Genomic DNA, 21,534 nt, shown 5'->3' with positions numbered 1-21,534 from the left:
TCGTCCTTTATGTCTTGCACATGGTGTGGTAAAAGAACAGATTAAGCTTAGTTTTTCACACTTTCACACACACTGTCTCTCCCTCAGACATAAACATTTATACACATACACAGGTTCAACAGTTCAACATATTTAATCTTGTATCATAACATTTTGAAAAAAAGTACATGAATATACAGAGAAGTAATTGTTTACAGTGCAGTATAATAAATACATTATGAGCTATGGAACTAGGGTATATGCAAAGTTCTGCTTTGAAATGACAGGACATGTTTTTCTTCTAGTCTAGTATAAACATAACCTTCAAAATCCCTCATCACTATATTTAATAGCATTGGCCAGTGCAGATTTTCACCCCAGTTTGTATTGTAATCACATCACATTAAGAAATAGGACTCATCGAGTGCTTTACCATACCCTAACTTCTATGTAAAGGGTTGGATTCTAATGTATTGTTTTCAATTAGAACATTTAACATTGATTTTATTTTGTATGAGCTTCATACAGTATATTAAGTTTTACAAAAATATACTTGAGTTCATTTTAACATTTTTACAAACTGGTTGATATTGAACAGATTTAACATTCATATGCTGGTTCCTTGTCTGTTAAGTTCTTTCTTGACAGCTGTTCAGTCTTCTTTATCTTCATATATATGCCACAATAACACCTGCCTTCTCAATATGGCTGGGTCTGGGTCATCCGAAACAAAACTAATCACACTTTGCTGGTATTGTAATCCAACAGTAGATACAGTAACTTGTCCAGTTTACAACAGCAGTAGAGACTTAAGGCCATATTGGACAGGCTCATTGAGAAATGTACAGTATAAAACAGACAATGTAGGTGGGGCCTTAAGACCCCTTCCTTTATCACATTGTCTCAGTTCTTATATGTTTATGGATTGGCTATGGCAGCCTGAATAACCTTGATGACTTTGTTGCAAGGCTGCAAGGGGTCATATTCTGCAAAAACGTGGCATACATTCTCCATGCCGGCCTCCACACCTTTTGCCACGAAGCCAAACATCCTGTTGGGATGAAGAATTGGGTTATTAAAATAGAAGTATACAAGACATGTATTACAGGTGAGCTTGAAACCTGTGAGGCTTTACTATGGATCCTTGCATGAGCAATAGGTACACTTGAATCGACAGTGTAATACAGTGTAAACATCCTTGTGATTTTGTAACCAATTCCAATTACCTTGCTCCAAAGCTGGAACCTTTCATCCACCTGTAAGAGTAAAAGAGACAGGGAAAGCTTTAAAGATTAAACTGTGTTCTACTGTCATATTCTTAATGAACAAAAATGGCTGTTTTTTTTTTTTTTACTGCTGATATTTTGTAAACTGACTCCTCTAGATGGATTGATTCACATTTGCTCCGCATATCTATCTGGGAACTCTCCTTTGGAGATCCTTTGGGAAGGGGCGAAAGTACCGGTTGCTGATTGGATAAACCATCTGTCTATCACCAACATACGGGCCAAATCAACCAATCAGATCAACGAAGCGTATGATTTACTAGAAGTTTTGAGGCAAAGCTCAGAAAGTAAACAGCATGTCTGTAAAGGATATTTGCCGTTTGTGTAACGTGAATTTACGGATCAAAGGCACAATTTCAGGAGCCCGGTCCATATTCAACAGAAGGATCCAGAGAAAAAAGAGTTGTTATCGCTATGTTGTTTATACTGAAGTCGCTTCTGGTTTCGTCACACTTAAATCCGCCTCAAAACCAACACTGATTGCTTCGGTCTCTTGGAAAACTTCTCCAAATGTTCTCCGCCGCACGTTACCAGACTGATCTGTGAGTAAAATACAATGGAGCTCGCGAGATCTGGATGGTCTCATGAGACTAGATATTTTGACATCACAGATAGAAAAGCGCTATGGTAATAAGTAAGGGATAATGTAGAGCCAGTGGGTCATTATTGCAAATTCAACCCAGACAGAGTAAAGGTTTCATTTTCAATAATGACACGCTCACGCTACATTATCATGCTTATTATATGGCTACTTATACTAAAGAAATCAATAATTTGACACAAAATATTGATCATGTCATTCATCAGAACTGTATCCATGGTAACCTTCTGTTATTCATAGCAGCGGTCTGCTTTTCAGAAGTCACATCAAAATATTGATCATACATAACATGACTTCTGCCCTCAAAAATAGAACAAAGCCATCATTAATGTGATCATCGGTTTTAACTCATATTTGTATGCTGTGAAAACAAAATATATATATATATACTGTATAAATATATATATATATATATATATATATATATATATATATATATATACAGTACATATATGTATATATATCTTTTTAAAAAAGGAGTGCTAATAAAGAGATTTATCAGCTCTTTCAAGTTACTAACATGAAAGAGAATGCGACCATACTGATACCAACTAAGTGTGTATTAGTCTCAAAATGATTGCTTGTTGCTGTATACTCACAGTCGATCGCCTGGATCTTCACCACTGTAGCTAAGCAGGTGAGCAGGGTAATGACGTCTGAAGAAGAGCCTGTGAAGAAATGATCCTGGCTGTTAGAAATGATCAGTCTTAACAAAACACACAAACCAACATGTTTTTTTTGTTTTAATGTAAGTAAACAATGACAGGATGTCTTTTCTTACTTCCTGTTGATATCCGTCAGTGTAACACCCTTCAAAGACACCTTCAGGTTGACTATGGTTGGTATGAAAGAACCTGAGGCCTTCTCAAATGTGGAGGACACTGCCTTCTGCACTGCACAAGGGCCCGTCAGCGTCTCAGTAGGGACAGCATTCAGGTAGACAAAATTGCAAGCTATGGAAAGGGCAAACATTGTAATAGTATGAATAAGCACCTTTCATTTTTCAATCTCATGAGAAACATAGACATAAATGGATCATTACTTCAAATATGATCTGGCCTACATTTGTATTTTATAAATATTGCTGACAGGAAACACGGTAACTACTAATTTACTTAATGTGTCCCACTGTATTTTATGTATCATTTCGGATGTACTGAGCTGTATATCTACAGATAATGCTTAAATAACTAGAAAAGTAAGGAACTAGTCAAACTGTCACTGTCACTTAGGGTTGCCCATGGACACTTTGACATGTGGACCGGGGGAGCTGGGGATCAAACCACCGATCTCCCGAATGAAGAACAACCCACTCCACAGCCACAGCCACCCAAAAATTAAAATTTGCCTGGCTAGTCAGAGACAGCACTAATTAGCTATGGCTTCATTCAATTCAAGAGTCCTAAGTTAAGCCACATCCTACATGATTAGACAGCTAATGCTGGCCCACCTAAACACACTCTCCATTAACGTTAATTGAGGTCAGCTACGTGTGGCTAAGCTCAATTACAGTTAACCCTCTGAGGATTTTGTTGTCGACTGTCAACCGACAAAGGGGTTAGAATGAAACCAGTGCAGTCGAATCTGTCCTCGATTTCTTTTATCATTATTTAAATGTACTTTTCATGCTGAATTGTAGCTATTTCTTGTTGACAAGTTTCAAGGGGTCCTAAAGATGTGGGCTAAAGCTAACAATAGCCTTCAACATTAATGAACTAATTAGCTATCTGTTAGCTAACAAGCCACTGTTAGCATATCACATGGCTGAAAATACCTCATGTTTCTATGACTGCAGAGAAAGAAAAGGTGAGAACATAGATTTAATTAAAAACCACTTTTGTTGCTAAATTTAATGTTGTGTTCATTATCTTGTTCCTTTTTTTATCCCTCAGCCCACTTTCTCTTTTTTTCATTTTATGTTTTTTCTTTTTTCTTGCTCCTCCTGACACTTTTTTAGCAATGTTACTTTAAGACGAGTTCTAGTAAAATAACTAATGCAAATGTAAACAAATTACGTTTCTATTCTTTACTGTTATTTTGTCCCACCTGTTTTGCTCTTCTCCTCTGATGCTGGTTTGTCATTTGCCCTCTCTTCTGCTGTCTTCAGATCTGTGAAGGCAAATAAATAAAGTTAGGCTTTAATATTTCTACCTTCTGACACACACACACACACACACACACACACACACACACACACACACACACACACACACACACAATGCAGTAATGGCTTACCTTGGGAGGGGAGCAGTAATTTGCAGGGTAAAGCGTAAGAAGAAATAGTGTGCTGGTAGACCAGGGCAGAGAGACTACCTGCAAAGATGACAATACAAGTCCTGAAAAAATTAATTGTCTTATTCTGTACCACAAAAGACATGAGAATATTTCATTGACATTAGTGTTTCTGGCCAAATTTATATTATTATTATTTTTTATCTGAATCCACTGGCCTATCAGTTCTTGTTTTTTAAAGTCTTGATATTTTTGTCATGACATAAAGACTTTTTGGTCAAATTAAAATTATGGGCATTGTAAATCTTTTGCTGTGTGGGGGTTTTACAGAGTCACCAAGGCTACAGTAAAGATAGAATTCTGGAAGCTGATCGGAAAAAAGATAGAAAGTAAGAAAGAAAGAGGCACACAATACAAATTGATAAGGGCTCTGTGGGTATGAGAACACACCCGATGAACTCATTGCTTTGACTAAAGAACAAGATCCACCCATTTCTGCCCACTCACATCTCAGGAGGCCAGACATGGCTGACTCAGCTCTGGTGCGGTAGACATCATCAGCCAGACCAGGATGTGTACTCATATTGAGTAAGTGCGTGAATTTTGAGTGAGTTCAGAAGAAAAACGATCACTTTTTGCATCAAAATGGTCTTCTTGACCTTTACTTACCGAAGTATGGTTCCTGAGAAGAACCTTTGATACGCACGCCCTTAGTTGATGATTCAATAAGGAAGTTTCTGACAAGATCTGAACTGCTCTCTCCTGTTTAAATAAAAGAACGAATGTCAGACAAAAGTATATTTACCTGCATAGCAAGTAAACACGGCCATAGCTATCACAACAAAACTCATTAAAAAGCCAACTCAAACAAAACAAAATTACCTTAAGACGACCAAGATAAGTCAGGATTATTTGACAGTTATTTTTCAAAGAGCTGACTCCTGTTGGTTGCTTCACATAGGGCATTGAATTTAAATGAAATTCATCTACAACAACAACAAGATCAATAAAAACACAGGAATGCCATTAGGTCTGTCTATTACATCTGTCAGTGATAAGGTTATGTGTATTAGTCTTGAATTTCTCAGTTAATTTTCTCTTTGTTATCGTGTTATCAATGGTGCAGGCCAAAATGCCTCTGGATGCAACTAGATAGACCTACAACTAATCACATAAACAAAACAACAACAGCGCTGAGCAAATTGTGACACATGCAAATTTGGACAGTGCTTGGTCCGTTTCAAAGCAGGGAATAGGGGTCACAGACTTTGTCCAACTATAGCTAAATAGTACACTAAAATGTGTTTGTAAAACCATTTTTAGCTAAAAAATAGAGAATACCGTAACAGAATGTTGATTCGTATTTTTTGGGCAGTTTTTCAAGCCTTTTATTTTATAGGACAGACAGTAAATGGGGTGGGGGGGGGGGGCACACAGCAAAGGGCCACAGGTCAAAGTCGAACTCGCGGTCGCTGCCTCAAGGACCTTCAGCCTATTTATTTATTTATTTACATGGGGCGACTGCTCCAACCACTGTGCCACCAGCCGCTCCATGTTGATTCATATTTGATGAGATCTGCCAACTACATTAAAGCATGACACTCCTCTGTCATTCATCGTCTTAAACCCACCCCACATGAGATATGCGGTTTGCTTCCCCAGAATCTGGCTGGCAGGAAATGTGTCTGAATGGGAGAGGGGCCAGACGTACCTGCCAGAGCTTGGCAGATTCGGCTGGTTCCCAGGACAGTTTACAAAATAATAATAATTTAATAATAATAATACACCAACAGGGCATTTTGAGGGGTACAGAATGAAAGTATTGCTTTTCCATAAAAAAAAAATATATTCAGTCTGAATAAAACATTTTTTTAAATGTTGACGGATTTGACAATGACTTTCTGTCACATTATGTTGACATTGTACCAGCCAATAGTGTTGTGTATTGCGCGTTGCCAGGGTTGTCTGTTGTTGGGTGCAGCTACTATAGGCTGGCACTGGGTGAAGTGGAGTTTCCCAATCCTGCAGCTGCTTCGGAGCCACAGTGAAGGGGGCGTTATTTGTCCCAGCAGCTGAGTGACCGGAGACGGGCAAAAACTAGAGTCAATATAGGCCGAGCATTCACTCCATGGACTGAGAGAAAGGAGAGAAACGGCATTAAAATGCACGCTGAAATGGCTACGTTTCTCCTTGACCTATAAGCTAACTTTTCATCTTTACTTAGCTAACGCTAACAGTAACTGACAGTCAGACTCCTCTGCAATACTTGTTTTATGGTGTGATTTGCCGGGATGGGTTCAAACAGGCACAAACAGACTCCAGTCTCCTCCTGTAGGCTAGTGGGCCGGGTCTGACCGACCTGGCAACAAGACGGCTGGAATAATTTTTTGACCCACTGGATGGCGGGGTTCTGCTCATTCTCCATATTCAACCTTTATTGTAGCTTTTACGTTTTACTTATTTCAGATCTCCTTTCTTAAAATGTCCCTTGTAAATGTTGTGTCTTGTATAATCTAATATGATAATATGTTGTTGTTACTATATTTACGGTATATTGCACTGCAAATTGTTCCCAAAAATATAATTGATGTCACAAAGAGAAAGAGAAGGAGAGCAACATCCCCCAACCAAGAATAATTGTATTCTGTAATTGCCCTGGGTGGAGGAATAATTCAGCAGAAGAATATTGGTACAGACAATGTAGTCTGTACAGTGAAACGATCTCAGCGCCGACACGTCTTTCATATTCTGTTTTTCTATAAAAAAAAAAAAAGTTGAAAAATATGAATCTGCAAATAAAGTAAGCCTCAAAATGGTTTCGTGAGTGAGGTCCATTTTTTCCTCTTTGATTGCTTTCAATGGTTTTCTTTTGTGTTTACACAGTGTATACTGTGGGTGGAAAAAATAACAGCACTGTCTCCGGCCTCGCCACAGATAGCTGGATGTCATCAGACATGCCCATTCCCATCAGCAGAGTTGGGTAATAGTTCCCTGTGCCTTCAGGTCTCTGGTGTAAACAAATGACGACAGCAGCACTGTGCTACGCTATGTTCACGTCGTGTGTCTGTGATTGTGGTAGTTGTAACATTTAGACCTTCTCATTCTTGTATCTGACCAAAACCAGCTATTACTTTTATAATAAAGTGTGATTTGTTGAGTCGGGCTGCTGCACTGACTAGTAAATGTTTACCTGGGTAGGCAGAAGTGGTGTTGACGTCTGTTTGGTCCACCTTCATAGCAAGACCAAAACTGCCTTTGTAGGAAGTGCTGTCTCTCACCACAAATGTTCCTGCTTCCTTTTCCTTTACCAGGGCTTCAGCTAGAATTAATGAAACATCGTAAAAATGCTTAGACAGCCGCAAATGTGTGTTTTTTTCTGTATCTATACTGCAGGGGAATCATATATCCCTGAAAAAAAAGTAAAGCTATTGTGTCTTCAATCATTAATGTTTTGAAATTCTCACCTTCTGCTCTGCTGATATGTGGACGGAACCAAAACTTTGAGGTGTCCATGACAAACTTCATTGAGGGCTGGCTGCCATGAAAACGGGCTTGGAAACCTAAATAATCATAAAAATATCACAGTGGGGTCAAATACTGTTTAAAATGTAGCAGCTGCCCAGCAGAAAAGTCTACACTTAGACATGCCACTCACTGTGAGGAGACAGTGGCTTTGAGTTAGACGCAAGGATGGTCTGTATCAAGTCCATTTCTGGTTCAGGAGACTGGATGTGCAGATCGGGCTGTGGTGCTCCGTTGACTAGCAGTACGGGAATATCGCTCCAAGACCCAGAGAGTGAAGCAGGGCTGCTCTGTGCTCCTTTGTCGTGAAGCCCCTGTGGATGTCCTTGCCTTAACAATGGAGGCTTGTCCGGGCTGTGCCGGTCATCACATGGCCTCATTCTAGACCCGTCACTGAAGGAGCCAGACGTGCGAGTGAGGATGGACTCTGAAAAGTCAGCATCAGCATCTTCACTGGCCAGGGACAGGTTGCTAATAAGCAGGACGAAAGAGAATATATTGCAAATGTTCAGATAAATATCCTGGATTAGTAAATATTAACTTTAACTTCAAAGTCCTGTCATTTGTAATATTAGAGGGAATTGAGACTGATGAAAAAAAAATGGTGTCACATTGTTGCTCTAAAAACTTTTGTTCAGCTGCAAAATTCCACACAAGAATCAATCCACTAAGTCGCCAGTGTACTGGCCTTCTTAATACTGCACAATGATGGTTTTTGCAGCATTTTTAAAATAGGCATATTCCAAACTTGTTAACAGGCAGACCTTGTTTTGATTGTGAGTTTTACCTGCCAAGGATGTAGCTGGTGTCTGAGCAGGTTGACATGGAGAGGAGCGAGACAGCACTGTTTCTGTTGGAGAGAGACAAGCGCTGGGATCCTTTTGAAAAGGTTGCATCGTTCTTCTGTGAGGGATACCGCCGGGGTGCACTTCCACATGGCAGCGGAGGCAGGGAGGACGAAGGGGAGCTGGAGAACACCACCGTGCCTTGAGGACTGCAGCTGACACTGCTCTGTGTAGGGATGGCTATACTGGGTGACACAGATGGGACCACAGTGGGCAGGGAGCAGGGAGAACATCCTCTAGGGACCAACACGCAGTGGGAGACATCTTCATCTGAGTCGTCTGGGAATGGAGAGGAAAGTGTTAGAAAAAGCATGGAAAACAGATAATGAAACGCCATGAAACTGACGCACTCAGGGGGAAAGTCCTGCAGGCTCCATGATTTCTCTGATTGAAAGCTTGTGTTTTCTGTTAGAAGAAAGGGCTTGGCCTCTGTGTGTAAACGCACAGTTGCTGAAACTCACCCGATAAAGACATTCATATTTATCATGCAGATACTTGCTTGCACAGCTCAGGCCATTCCTTCCAAACCAAAGGCTTTGAATTGTGCATTACTGCTGTTGGCAATGATACCAAATCAGCTAGAGGAGTCCCAACTTGCTCTTGTGCACTTGAGGATCTGTCTGCCTCACTGTGCTGATGGACACTGAGTGAGTTTACTGTACGCCCTCAGGAAAACACTGTAGCCTGTGGCCAATGTGTGAAGAGTGCCGTCTGCAATCAAAGTTACATAATAATGACTAATGTTAACAGAAATAGCAAAGTGTGAGCCTTTAGGCAGGTGCTGTGGGGAATGTTTCTAGGGGCAGTGTTGCATTTTGCAACAATAGGAAAGAGGTGCTGTTGCGTTATTTCCTTCAATTTGTTAATCTCCACAATATATAGCACATGGCACTCAGTTTCATAAACATATGACCAAACATCTTTCAAGAAAAGGTGAGAAACAGGAAATCCATTTATATGCTTTGGTGACTCTTGTGCACACTTTGAGACACGAGGAGGTTTGAGTGAAGAAACCGCCATACCACCCTCATGTGTGACTACTGCAGTGAGCTTCTCTGTGTCTGTAACATGTGCAGGGTGTGGTACTAGACTGGGCAGTAATCCAAGAACAGCTGAAGTGGCGCAATTACCCATGATTAAAAAAAAATTAACTATCTCAAAAATTCCAAAGCCCCAGGATACGTGTACTATTTCTTTTAAAGGGGTAGGTTGGACGCTATATTTGTTGCACTATGTTTACCTTGTTGATGTGTTTAGGTGAGAAATAGTTCTAACAGCAATGGAAGTTTCAATAGTGTAGAAACAAAGAACAACTGGCTTTATAATCATACTTTACCTGCAGGAGGGCTGTTGCACAAGTGACTTTTGTTGGCCTCAATGGGTTCAAATGTCGGATCCAGTTCCAGGATGAGCTGATTGAGATTATCCAGGGAAATATCAAGATCAGGGTCACTGTAGTTACTGCTGGGCTCAGTGAGACTGGGATGTTGATTGACTGCCTCCTGCGCCGGGGCCAGGCGGATAGTTTGACCCACTCTCAGAACGTGATTGGGTATCATCTTGGACATGCCTTTAGCTGTAGGCATCATGTTAGGAGAGCTCAGTCTTCTGGGACAACTACAGAGACAGAGATACAATGGAAAGAGATCAGTTACACTGTCTTCACTGGAGTGATACAATTGCCTTTGTCCTCTTTGCAAAACAGACCCATCATAAGTTTTTTTTCACCCGATACTCATATTCATAGAAAACTAGAGACTATCTTGTGAGGGGATAACACCAGTCAACACCAACAACACTACACAACACTAACACCAAACCGGGCCAGGGGTGTAAAGAGGGGGTTACACTGCTTAAGTAATTAAGTGTCGCTTGGCCACTATTATGCACTATATATAAACTCAAATTGCCTTCAGTGATTAAAGCAAATTCTTCACAACTTTTGCAGAGCAACTGGCTTCGCAGCTGCCAGATTAGAATAAGAAATGTTCTCCAATAGATGTTATAAATAACCATGACATGGTATTGTTTCGTGTGTGTGTGTGTGTGTGTGTGTGTGTGTGTGTGTGTGTGTGTGTGTGTGTGTGTGTGTGTGTGTGTGTGTGTGTGTGTGTGTGTGTGTGTGTGTGTGTGTGTGTGTGTGTGTGTGTGTGTGTGTGTGTGTGTGTGTGTCACATACTGTAGTTGGGACTACCACAGAGGAGGTTTGAAGTATTTTGCTGGCTGTTTATATGTCTGTCTGTCTGTCTGTGGACAGATATTTTCACCGCAATAGTGAGCAACGTGAGCTTGAGGTGTTGAGATCAAAATTAAGGCAGTGTTTGATAATGGGTGAGATCCGAGCAAGGGCGCTGGAAGAAGGGGGTTAGAAAGATGTCTTCATGCCCCTGGTCCGATAACTTGGTAAAATTCAGTTACAAAACTTTACACGTGTTTTATGAGATCAAAATGAATGTAAACTGGATCAAAGGTGGGTTGTGGTGCGGCCAAATGCAGCAGAAGCAGGGCATCAGACAGACACCCACCCGTCCGCTGCTTCTGTACACTGCATAAGTCAGAATATGTAGCCCAAGGCTTCCCACGTTTCTCCATTCATCATAAACTCACTTGATAAATAATGACACAAGCTAAGTGAATGGCTTACTTGCTGATATCAGCATGAATAGCTGTTCAGGAAGGGTGTGTCATATGAGGGATGATCAGATCATACCGTGCCTCACCCTCCTTGTTTCAGACGAGGAGTGGTGCTCAGTGAGTCACCCAGGTGATTGGCGGTAACCATAACTACATTAGTATTTTCCTACAACAGCCAAAACATTTCTTTTAAGTAACCTACAGTCAAAAATCGACTTCTTTTTTGGAGAAAATCACATCATTCCAAACCTTTTTTTTAAGTTTTGAGAAGCATCCACACAGTTTCACAATGCCTTACTTTGGTCAATATCATAGTGTGCCATGACATACAATTTGAATATGAGCTGTAATGCAACTTTTGAGTTATTCAGCAGTTTTTCAGCTTAGGAAATGAGAGCATACATATGAAGTGTCCTAATTTGCTTTAACACAGCTTATGTCCCAGCTAAGACCTGCTGCTGCTGCTGCTGCTGCTACAATAAGAATAAAATACACTTTAATAATGGATAATCCAGTAAAAATGAAGTACTATTGATATATTTGTGTAAAGCTGCTGATACATTGATGGATCATGCATATTTTTACTGCAACTCTTTAAGTATCTTAACAAAGAAAGGTCATCTTACCTTTTTTTCTTCCGGTCAGGATTCCACGGCTGTAATGTTGTTGTACTCTCAGACTGTTCACTGTTTTACTTTGACATTTCCTGTGTTGCATGCTTTTATTAATGGAATCCCAACCCTTTTCCCTGTGAGCCTATCAGCAGGGAGGATCACTAACCCCTGCAGATCCAACTGATGATGTCATCTCAGCAGTGTAAAGTCTATGGCTGGAGGGAAGGGTTTTTTCACACAGGGAAAGGAAATTGTATCAAAAGAGGTAGTGCACATGATGTTATTCCACCATTCCAACATTGTAAAGTTGTGCTTGCGTATGCATTTCCTCATGACAGTTTAAAGTGTAGCATGATAAAAACCTGGCGGGTGCATGTATACAGCAGCTGTGGAGACTGTCTGAAAAGAATACTGCAGGTTTTTTTTATCAGATTTCTCCGACTTTACTGCTGATGTACCGTGCGGTGGTGCATTAATTAAATGTACTCAATAGTTTCACCATGTGAATGGTCTTGCTCATAAATGTGTATTCTTTATTATAGCCAACTACACTCCGCTATAAATGTTTACATAGTATTCATAGATTCAGAATGACTAAAAGCTTTCTTCGGTTAAATGTCAACGTAAAGCACTTTGGTTTCCTGACTATTAAAGGATGCCTCTATAAAGGAAGATTATTATACTCCTATACTTCTATTATTATCATATCCTTCCTGCAGTTGTCTAAAGTCCAGACTGTTGTCTCCACTTAACTATTGTAATGTGCTGCATTCTATCTTCAGTCTTTCTTGTATTTTAGTAGATTTTCATTACTTTTAATCACAGTAAATAAGCAGGCTTCAAGATAATTTACCACAACACCAGCGCTTCATTTGACTGCTGCAGATGGTGACATACTGCGTAAAGGTACAGACTTATTTTTTAAATCAAGAAACTAACTCAAATACAATTACTGTAAAATTCTGCACTGAGTTTACTAACTAAAACGGTTTCTCTGATTCACACTTCATAGTACTGCCTCTGAGTCACATTTAAGATTCAATCTAAAATTCAGCTCTGCATGCTCCGGCTACATTTTGGGAGTTTGTCACGGTATCTTAGTAAAAAGGAAGGAATCTGTGTGTGTGTGTGTTGCATATCTCAAGAACAGTTCACCAGATCTACCTCGCACTTGGAGGCTGTATTGCTGAGGAACCAGTGGCTTTCTTTGTGCCAATATTTCCTTTTCCCTGGATTCTGTGGGTCCAGACAAAGCTCACGCCCATTTGCATCTAGATACATATTCTGCCATTTTGAATTATTCAAATCTTTTTTTTCTCTCTCTCTACTCCTTCGACAAATTTTGAGCAATTATCACCAAATTTGGTACAGAACATCTCTGGATCAATCTTTTTCAGAATTTAGATTTCCCATACTGTTTCACTACAGCTGGCCCTCAAAGTCTGCTCAAATGCTGTGGGCAGGGCTTATATTAAATACATTATTAAGAAATGTCATAATTCCTAAACGCTTTGTTCTGTCGCAACCACATTTGGTGGACATGTGTAGATGTGTACTTTCTGTGTAAGTATGTATGACTGTCCTTTACATATCTCAAGAACTGTTCATCCGATCTACTTCACACGCGTATTGCTGAGGACCCAAGGGAGTGGAGTGTCGATCGGATGAGAGGTTCTCCAACACTGCAATCAGCACTTCCTTGCAGGCACACCCCGAACATGAACTGTGATTCATTGAGCTCTGTAATGTCTCATGGTTTTAATGCACTCAGCACTCATGGACAGTCTACTGGCGTTATACCAGAAATATTTGTTGTGTTTGATAACACATATTAAGATCTTACAGTATTTTTATTTTTTATCGATGATGCTGGGTGTTTAAACTTATTGTGTTTATTATTGTGTTTTTAATCCACATTGGAGTTTTGTTTTAGTGAATTTCATCTTATGTTAATTATCTTCCAAAATTGCATTTACAGTACAGAAAAGACACTGTGGTTTATTCAGTTAGTTTAATGTACATAATTTGGTGCTTTTCAAAAAGTTGAGGAAAAGTTTTGTATCACCGTAAATTTCTTGAAATACTGTACACTGTATAGCCAATACCAAAAAAAATCCAAAAGAATTTTTAGTCATAACTGATGAGAATAAAAACGAACAAAGAGAAACAAAAACAACAAAAACCCACAGGATTTTCATTTAAAGGATACTTTTTTCTATGTACATGTGGCATATATTTTTCATTTTAGACTTTTGTCCGAATGTTCAACAGTCCACTGTGTGGAATAGGTGGTGGTCCATCCTGAGAGAGCTTTAAGGAGAGAATGTGGTGGTGGTCTCAGTGTCGGTGGCCCCTGAGCTCCTCCTCCTGCCCCAGGTATACTTGAAGAACCTCTCCTGGCTCATGCAACCCAAGTCCTTCAGTAGCTTTAGGAGGTCATGACGAAACTTCACACCGATAAAGGCATAGACGAAGGGGTTCAGGCAGCACCTCAGGAAGGCCACACACTGGGTGACATCGGTGGCATAGAGCAGATTGTTCTCATACCTGCAGTCTGCAGTTCCTCCTTTTGCTGCGACAAGTGTGTTTAAAAACAAGACCAGGTTATACGGCACTTGGCAGACCAGGAAGACAGCGACCACCGCGAGAATCACCTTGATGGCCTTATTGCGTTCAAAGCTACGAGCCTGGCAAAGGGTCTGGACAATGCTGCTGTAACAGATGCTCATAACCATGAGAGGGAGAGCAAAAGCCAAAACGATCTGGCTCGCCTGGATGCTGACGCGGAGCCTGTCGGAACTGCTGGAGTAAGGGGTACATGTGTTGTTGTTGATCGTAGTGAACTTCATTTCTGGTATGGAGAAGATCAGCGCCATCCCCCAGATGGCAGCCGATGACACCTTGCTGAGAAACACTGCTCGGGAGCGGTAGCGGTGAGCGGAGACGGCCTTGGCGATGACGAAGTAGCGTTCCACGCTGATGAAAGAGAGAATGAACATGCTGCTGTAGAAGCTGACCTTGTAAATCGTGTGCATGACTTTGCACACCACCAGGCCCAGCACCCATTCCGTCATGGAGTTGGCTGCCCAAAAGGGGAGTGACAGAGCAAAGAGCAGGTCTGCAAAGGACAGGTTGAGCAGGTACACATCTGTCATGGTCTTGAGACGCTTGAAATAGAAGAAGGTAAGGATGACCAGTAGGTTCCCTGTCAGCCCCAGGAAGCAGATGATGGAGTAGAAGGTTGGCATGAACCAGAGGCGGAACTGGCGGTTGGATTCTTTCACACAGAGTTCAGGAAACTCATCGTAATCCACGCTGGGGATGCTATAGTCCGGGTAGTTCATGGTGGGCTCGTTATATTCCAGGTAGATATGGCTGGTTTTATTGTCTTCATGTTGAGACAAGCAACACTGTAATTAAAGACAAATTAAATAAAAACAAGTAAAGCAAGCAACATTACTTGTGTAAATCAGAAAAATAAGCTTTTTCAGCCCCCTTGACATGTTTTAGTCTTTGGCGCACCTTAACAACCACTTCCTTAGAGGAAATGGTGCTTGTGAGAGGAGGGTTGTGGTTACAGTCACCTGCTGTTTTCACCTCTAGGTGGATACAAATTGTGTGGCATGTGTTAACATCGTGTTAGCTTTCATGCTTACAACTGTAACAACAGGTGCTGCACATGTGTTTTACTCTTACCTTAAAATTCATGAACCATATCAGCACAGCTGACAGAAGGTTTGGGAGATCTGAAAAACAAATGGAGTGAATTTTTACAAGAATAAGCACTGTATTTATTGACAATATCCCTAATAAGCATAGCACTTTGTAGGCCATAGAGAGTAATAGAATGATCAGTTAAAGGAGTACTAATCTAGTACTGCAATCCCATGACGTTAAGAGACTCATAAGAGACAGATTTACAAAAGGGTCACAACTGAAGCAACAAAAAGGCCCAAATATCCCGAATTATTATCCCTAGTAGGATCCTAGTTTTATGGAGTTACATTTCAAAAATACTAGATCCTACTCTTCCCATAATGCACACCATCTTTTCATTAGACCCGACCTGCAGTGTACATCATAACTCCAGTTAATTACCCAGACTTTCTTTCTTTTTTTAACATATCTTTATTGGTTTTTGCATTCTTACAACAAAACCCAACAGTTTAAACATATGGCAGTAATGGAAAAATCAATGAAAATATCAACAACAAAGAAAAGGCAAACAAACGAAGCGTCCTGGGAAAGTAAAGAAATAAAAAGATAAATGAAACCAACAAATAGTCAACAAATCACGAGCTATAATGATAAATTACACAAATCAAAATCAATAAATCAATAAATCATCTAAAACAACAACATTTACACTCAATTAATATTAATAATAATATTCTTGATTTATGTTACAACGTACACTCCCATCAAAAAATGAAATGTTTTTATCATCTTACCCAGACTTTCTATTATACATTGGTAGAGTCTGAGCCCAAACTCAGATAATCTAGTGACAATATCATTATGTTAGACTTCCCAAAGCTCCTCCATAGCTACAGAAGGATACAACTATTTTCACAGGGGAGGTAGGGCCCGACCGATATGGGATTTGAGGCAAATACTAATACAACAGCAGTTTTAGAGGGAAATTTCACTGATTACCAATAAGATGGCCAATAAATGAATTCTTTAGCTGAATTAAGAAAATAGACCTTTACTGTGTAGGTTCTACAAATATAACTCTGCAAAGGTAAAAAAAATGACTTCAGTAAAGAATATTTAAGATTATTATACATTATATATACAGTGTATTACATTGTTAACCAACTCTAGAAATGAACACAGAGAAAAATTAAATTAGATAACTAAATCAAGATCAGTACTGTATCTTCAGCATCAGTGTCAATTGGTGACCTCGCTCTGCTGGACAAAGTACGTAATGACACCATTTCTAAATTGTTTCTGATTTTTATGTTCTGCACAAATTCATTTTTATACCGGGCCACATATACGCTGGCGCCAATATGTCTGCGATAGGTCAATATTGGACGATAATATTGGACTGACTGATGAAGTACTCCTTATCACTTCATGTAAATGCAATGCAAATCTACTGCTCATGTTCTGTTTTGAATGTGTTTTCAGATTACTGGTGACATTGTCATAATTATTGTTAGAAGTCAGAGGCTTCCTGTGCAGCCATGTGGTTTTAGTTCCTTATTTCACCATTATGTACAATGAGATTCATTACCATTCAAAATAGTGAGCATAAATACAAACTCAAATGAGATGCTTAAGTTATTGTTAATTTAAATTATAATAATAAGCAAGTAATACTATTTAGCAGTGAAATTGAGTCTTTCAATTTTAATTCAGTGTAATGTATAGTGCCAAATCATCAATCAACAAAAGTTATGTAGTTAGTACATAAAAATAATGTTGTCTCATAATTGACTGCAGACATAAAGTTCTATCTGATAAACATATGTGAAGTCAAACTAGAAGTGCAGCCACAGTGTGTGCAGTCACCGGTGTGTGGCTTTCAGTCTGCTCTTTAAAAAAACAACTAAGCCTACAGAGGCTGAGACTGTTCTAGCATTGACGCCACATTTAATCATCCAACACATTATCATGTTAAATATCGTTGGTTGAACAGGTTACATACTCGTATCACTCCCCGGTAGACACAATAATTCATTTGATAGTAGAAATGTTCATACAGCCTCAAATTTTAATTCCTCAAATTTTGCTCTTGATATTACTGTGATAAACTTTAAAATGTTACTTGAGGTTATCTTTTCAACATGATCATTTTGATGGCTTTTTTTTTACATTTTTGCATTCCCCACAGCACATACAACACCCTTTGAACAATGTTAGTTAAACTCTGATAAGGTACTCACCGCTGACACAAGTCATGTTGACTGAGAGCAGCACACCGCCAAGCCACCAACAGAGATGAGTTGACTGTCTGTGTTTGATGGTGGTTTCCCTTTGTTGAAATGGGGGAAAAAATGCCTTACTGAAACTCTTTATGGCTTGGGCCCTCAAGTATCATGTGAGAAAGCAATGAAAACCAGACTCCAACTTCTGTGTGAGCAAAAAAAGAAAAAAAAGTTGTTATTGTTTCAATTATCAGGTCTCGAATGTACAATTAATTTAGATAGGTAGATTAGATTAGTACAAACCGATGGTGTCTATCATTAGAACGAAACGATGACAGACCACTGTGTCTAAAATGATAGAACTAAACACTTTCACAGCATCCAGGCCTTGAGGGGAAGAGTAACAAATATACTTCATTGCAAAAATGTCTACTATATCACAACCAGTTTCAGTTATTTGTGAGGTCTGATTGGTGTGCTCAGTTTTTTCAGTTATTGAACAACAACCCATGTGTCTGTGACAGGAATTACCTGAGAAGGAGCAGAGGTGGAGGTTATAAGGAAAACATTTTATGAATCATATGTAAATTAGTCATTTCAGGGGAAAACAGTCGCTATGATTGCTCAAAGACACACACTGCAGTCCGTAGTTACTTATCTGACGGCGTGCAGTAACTTTTTTCCATTGTCATAATCATATTATTATTAGTAGTAGTAATAGTATAAGTATTATATTGGTAAGTAAAATAAAAATACCAATATTTGGGGTAAAATGTATCCGATTGACAATGTTGAAACAAATTTTATACTGGTTTTAATGAAAATATAGATAGACATGCTCCTCTGTGTCAGTATAGAGTTAAGGGGTGACATTAATCACTGGTTTTCTGCAGCTATCTAGTCTTTTACACGGGAGAAACCAGGCTTGGGCTAAGTAGAAGTGAGGCAGACTGGCTCCAGCTTAGGCAGCTAAGAAATTGCTGTACCTCCCAAATCCAAACCGCAAAATCTCTCATCTTTTAGTCACCACCGAACATTTAAACAATCCTAGGAAATTCTGGAAAGCCATTAAATCTCTATCTGCCTGTAGTAACAGTAATGAGTAACCTCCTTTCCTAGCCAAGGACTCTGGTACTGTATTTGATAGATCTTCTATGTTGAGCATTTTGAACCCCTAACCTTGTCTCACAGTTTGATTCTGTCTCTGCGTTTCTAAACACTACAGTTTGTGATACGGACCAAAATGGTAGATCAACCACTCTGCTTATCTCCTTTTTCTGTTGCTGAAGCACATGAAACCTTGGACAGGGTAGATACTAAAAAAGAACTGCAGGTCCAGACAACTTAGAACCACTCTTCCTAAAGAGAGCAGCAGATTTTATTGCACCATCTCTTACCTATATGTGTAATCTTACCCTAAGCACAAGGGTGATTCCAATCTTATGGAAGTGAGCCTATGTTTTCCCACTGCAGAAAGGATTAATTGCATAACAATAAGTCCATCTCTATGATGTCTGATCTGGCTAAGATCCTTAAAAAGCTTGCAAGTGAACACTTAAAGAGTTTTTATGTGGAAAATGACATTCTATCCAAACATCAGTCCTGCTTCAGAAAGTGCACTTACTGTTACCCATGGTATTCCCAATATTATGATGGTGGTGAAAGATATCATTGGTGTACTGGATAAGAAGCACAGCTGTGTAGCTCTATTTATTGATCTGTCCAAAGCTTCAGATTCCAATGACCTCCATCTATTGTTTTATCTGGGATGGTTTGTGAATCTCAGAATGGTCTCAGTGTGTCCAATTTGATTGGCTCACCTTTAACTGGCTAAACATTTCAAATGGTGTACCCCAGGACTCTGTCTTAGGTCTATATTAATATTAAATAGTGATGTATTGTGCTGATTATCCATTACGGAGGCTGTGGCCAAATTGCAAGCTGTCACACAAAGGATATGGTCTTTTTATCTGTTTCAAGCACAGGGCTGAACTAGGAAACTACAAAGCTTTTATTTGCTCCGCCCACCTCACTTAGAATAACTTTTCAAAAGGACTTTAAACTAAGTGAACTGGTCTCTCAGCCAGATGTTAAAGGGGAATTTCAGTATTTTTCAACCCTATTTGTGACTCATGGAAACAACTTTTTGGGAAATTGGTCCAGTATTGAGTTTGAGCGCTGCAGCCTGGCCGCTGTGACGGAGCTGCAATTTAATCCCACTGTCAAGTACATCCACCAAAGGTGTTTTGGTACTGACAAGGCTCAGATTGTGTGTGACTGTGTCACCTTGCTTATCAGAGAATATTTTTGGTTTTCAGTGTTTTCTGCAGCTCTTAACATTAGAACTGTCTTTTGTTTTACTCACAAGTGGAACTATTAAAGGGGACCTGTTATGCTTTTCCTTAGTTTCTGTCATATACTGTACATATCTTGTTATAATGTCTGATAAGCATGACTAAAGTCTCAAATAATGAGGTAAATGTGTTTATGGCTAACCAGTCTAAAGGCTCATTTATGCTCTGCCTTAGATACGAATACGGATACGGACGGGGCCTTTTGTCCATACTCTGCGTACATTTCGTCTGTATACTGCACGTATCCTGCAAGCTTGCGGATGCGTACTGATACGGACCAAACGATGCAGTACCACCACAAATCGTGGGGGCAGTGTGGGACATTGGAAACAGAGTGTCGTGAAAAGCAGGAGCGAGTAAGTCATCAAAAGCCCCAACAAACATTCTGAAATACTGAAAGTGACGTTTCTGTAAAACCAATATCTGGAATTCTCCGTCCACACTCTGGGATGTCTTTAGTGTCTCACAGACCACTGCCGTCAACAACGCTGCATTTTACCTCCTTCTCTACAGACGTAGGTTCATTATCTCCTCCATCGTTGCCTTGTTTATTGTTGTAATAAACTTGACGACAGTGACGACTAGAGCGTTGATAACATACGTCTCTATTTACGTTCTAAATGGGAGCATAAATAAGCCTTAACCCACTCGAGCAGATCTGCTGTCAATGCCTCCTTTAAGACAGTTTTGCTACTCAGCGGTCAAGACTTCTCTATCCATCCATCGCTTGTCCCTATCGGGGTTGCGGGCAGGATTCATACCAGCAACCCTCTTTCTGAGAGGCGACAGTGCTGACCACTTCATCACCGTGCCACCTCATCGAGTCTTCTCGGATTTTCAAATAAGGTCATCTGCTCCAGGCATGGCATGATAGACATGCCCACGAAGTACAGCTCAACCAGCTCTGGCAGAATGTGCTGCAGTTTACTACATGTAACTACATGCTAGCAGCAGAGAAGCTCTAATATATTGTGTTGTGTTTGGTTTATGAAGCGTTATTTGTTATTTCTGATGATAGAAAATGCTGCTTTATTGCCCAATAGTCCACTGTTTACTACATGTAGCTACATGCTAATGGAAACATTAAGGAACAGCGGAGAGGAGACCAGGAAGTTGCCTGACCAATCAGAGCAGACTCGGAGGTGGGCTTAAAAAAGAGCAGCAGCCATGTGTTTCTTAAACAATAAAGCATGTAAACATGGTCTAGTAGAAACACAAAATCCATGTATGAAGACTTTAATAGGCCCCCTTTAAGTCAACATAACTTTAGTGAATATGGCTTGTAATTTTGTTAATACTGGGAGTTATTTAGTTGCATTTCCAACAGCATTTTTTACAGTACAGTATCATAGAGACAGAGTCTTGTTGTGCTGGACAGATGAAGCCTTAGAAAATTACCCTTTTGCCCACTACCGCACTCACAAAATCTGCAGAGGCGTCTGCACACCTGTAGCTCTGCGGTTGTGGTTTCTAGCTTTCACTCAAGGCAGTTCTAACCGCACAGTACAAAACGTGGCAAGATGCAATGTACGGGGCATCTTTCACATTAAAACTACAGCACTATGAAATCTGATCATTAAACCTTTCT

The 21,534-nt window shown here is 39.9% G+C and overlaps 2 protein-coding genes across 2 annotated transcripts; both read right to left on the bottom strand.

Moving 5' to 3' along the window:
• Nucleotides 1–187: 187 nt before the first annotated feature.
• LOC310953705 (tensin-4-like) lies at nucleotides 188–11,777 on the bottom strand. The gene is made up of 13 exons (XM_083922828.1): nucleotides 11,726–11,777; nucleotides 9,802–10,082; nucleotides 8,408–8,744; nucleotides 7,754–8,091; nucleotides 7,563–7,658; nucleotides 7,289–7,417; nucleotides 4,768–4,860; nucleotides 4,102–4,179; nucleotides 3,913–3,975; nucleotides 2,648–2,819; nucleotides 2,466–2,534; nucleotides 1,206–1,235; nucleotides 188–1,030 (listed from the first exon to the last, which is right to left on the bottom strand). Exons 2-13 carry the CDS (start codon nucleotides 10,052–10,054, stop codon nucleotides 898–900), a joined length of 1,791 nt encoding a protein of 596 aa, XP_083778954.1. The 5' UTR covers nucleotides 10,055–10,082; nucleotides 11,726–11,777; the 3' UTR covers nucleotides 188–897.
• Nucleotides 11,778–13,807: 2,030 nt separating this feature from the next.
• On the bottom strand, nucleotides 13,808–17,688 carry ccr7 (chemokine (C-C motif) receptor 7). Its single transcript, XM_083927608.1, has 3 exons — nucleotides 17,611–17,688; nucleotides 15,410–15,459; nucleotides 13,808–15,123 (listed from the first exon to the last, which is right to left on the bottom strand). The coding sequence occupies exons 1-3, from the start codon at nucleotides 17,624–17,626 to the stop codon at nucleotides 14,026–14,028; spliced, it is 1,164 nt and encodes a 387-aa protein (XP_083783734.1). The 5' UTR covers nucleotides 17,627–17,688; the 3' UTR covers nucleotides 13,808–14,025.
• Nucleotides 17,689–21,534: the final 3,846 nt, after the last annotated feature.

The sequence above is a fragment of the Echiichthys vipera genome (assembly GCF_963691815.1).
Source record: "Echiichthys vipera genome assembly, chromosome: 2".
In the NCBI taxonomy this organism is placed as follows: domain Eukaryota; kingdom Metazoa; phylum Chordata; class Actinopteri; order Perciformes; family Trachinidae; genus Echiichthys; species Echiichthys vipera.
This window is presented reverse-complemented; position numbering and strand designations above follow the sequence as displayed.

What these genes read in the sequence shown, in the direction of transcription:
- LOC310953705 (XM_083922828.1), bottom strand. Translation starts at nt 10,054, where the DNA reads ATGATGCCTACAGCTAAAGGCATGTCCAAGATGATACCCAATCACGTT. An exon ending in AAAGCCACTGTCTCCTCACA is followed by an intron (nt 7,659 to 7,753) that starts GTGAGTGGCATG and finishes ATGATTATTTAG; the next exon opens with GTTTCCAAGCCCGTTTTCAT. An exon ending in GAAGATCCAGGCGATCGACT is followed by an intron (nt 1,236 to 2,465) that starts GTGAGTATACAG and finishes TTACTCTTACAG; the next exon opens with GTGGATGAAAGGTTCCAGCT.
- ccr7 (XM_083927608.1), bottom strand. An exon ending in TATGGTTCATGAATTTTAAG is followed by an intron (nt 15,124 to 15,409) that starts GTAAGAGTAAAA and finishes CTTTAATTACAG; the next exon opens with TGTTGCTTGTCTCAACATGA.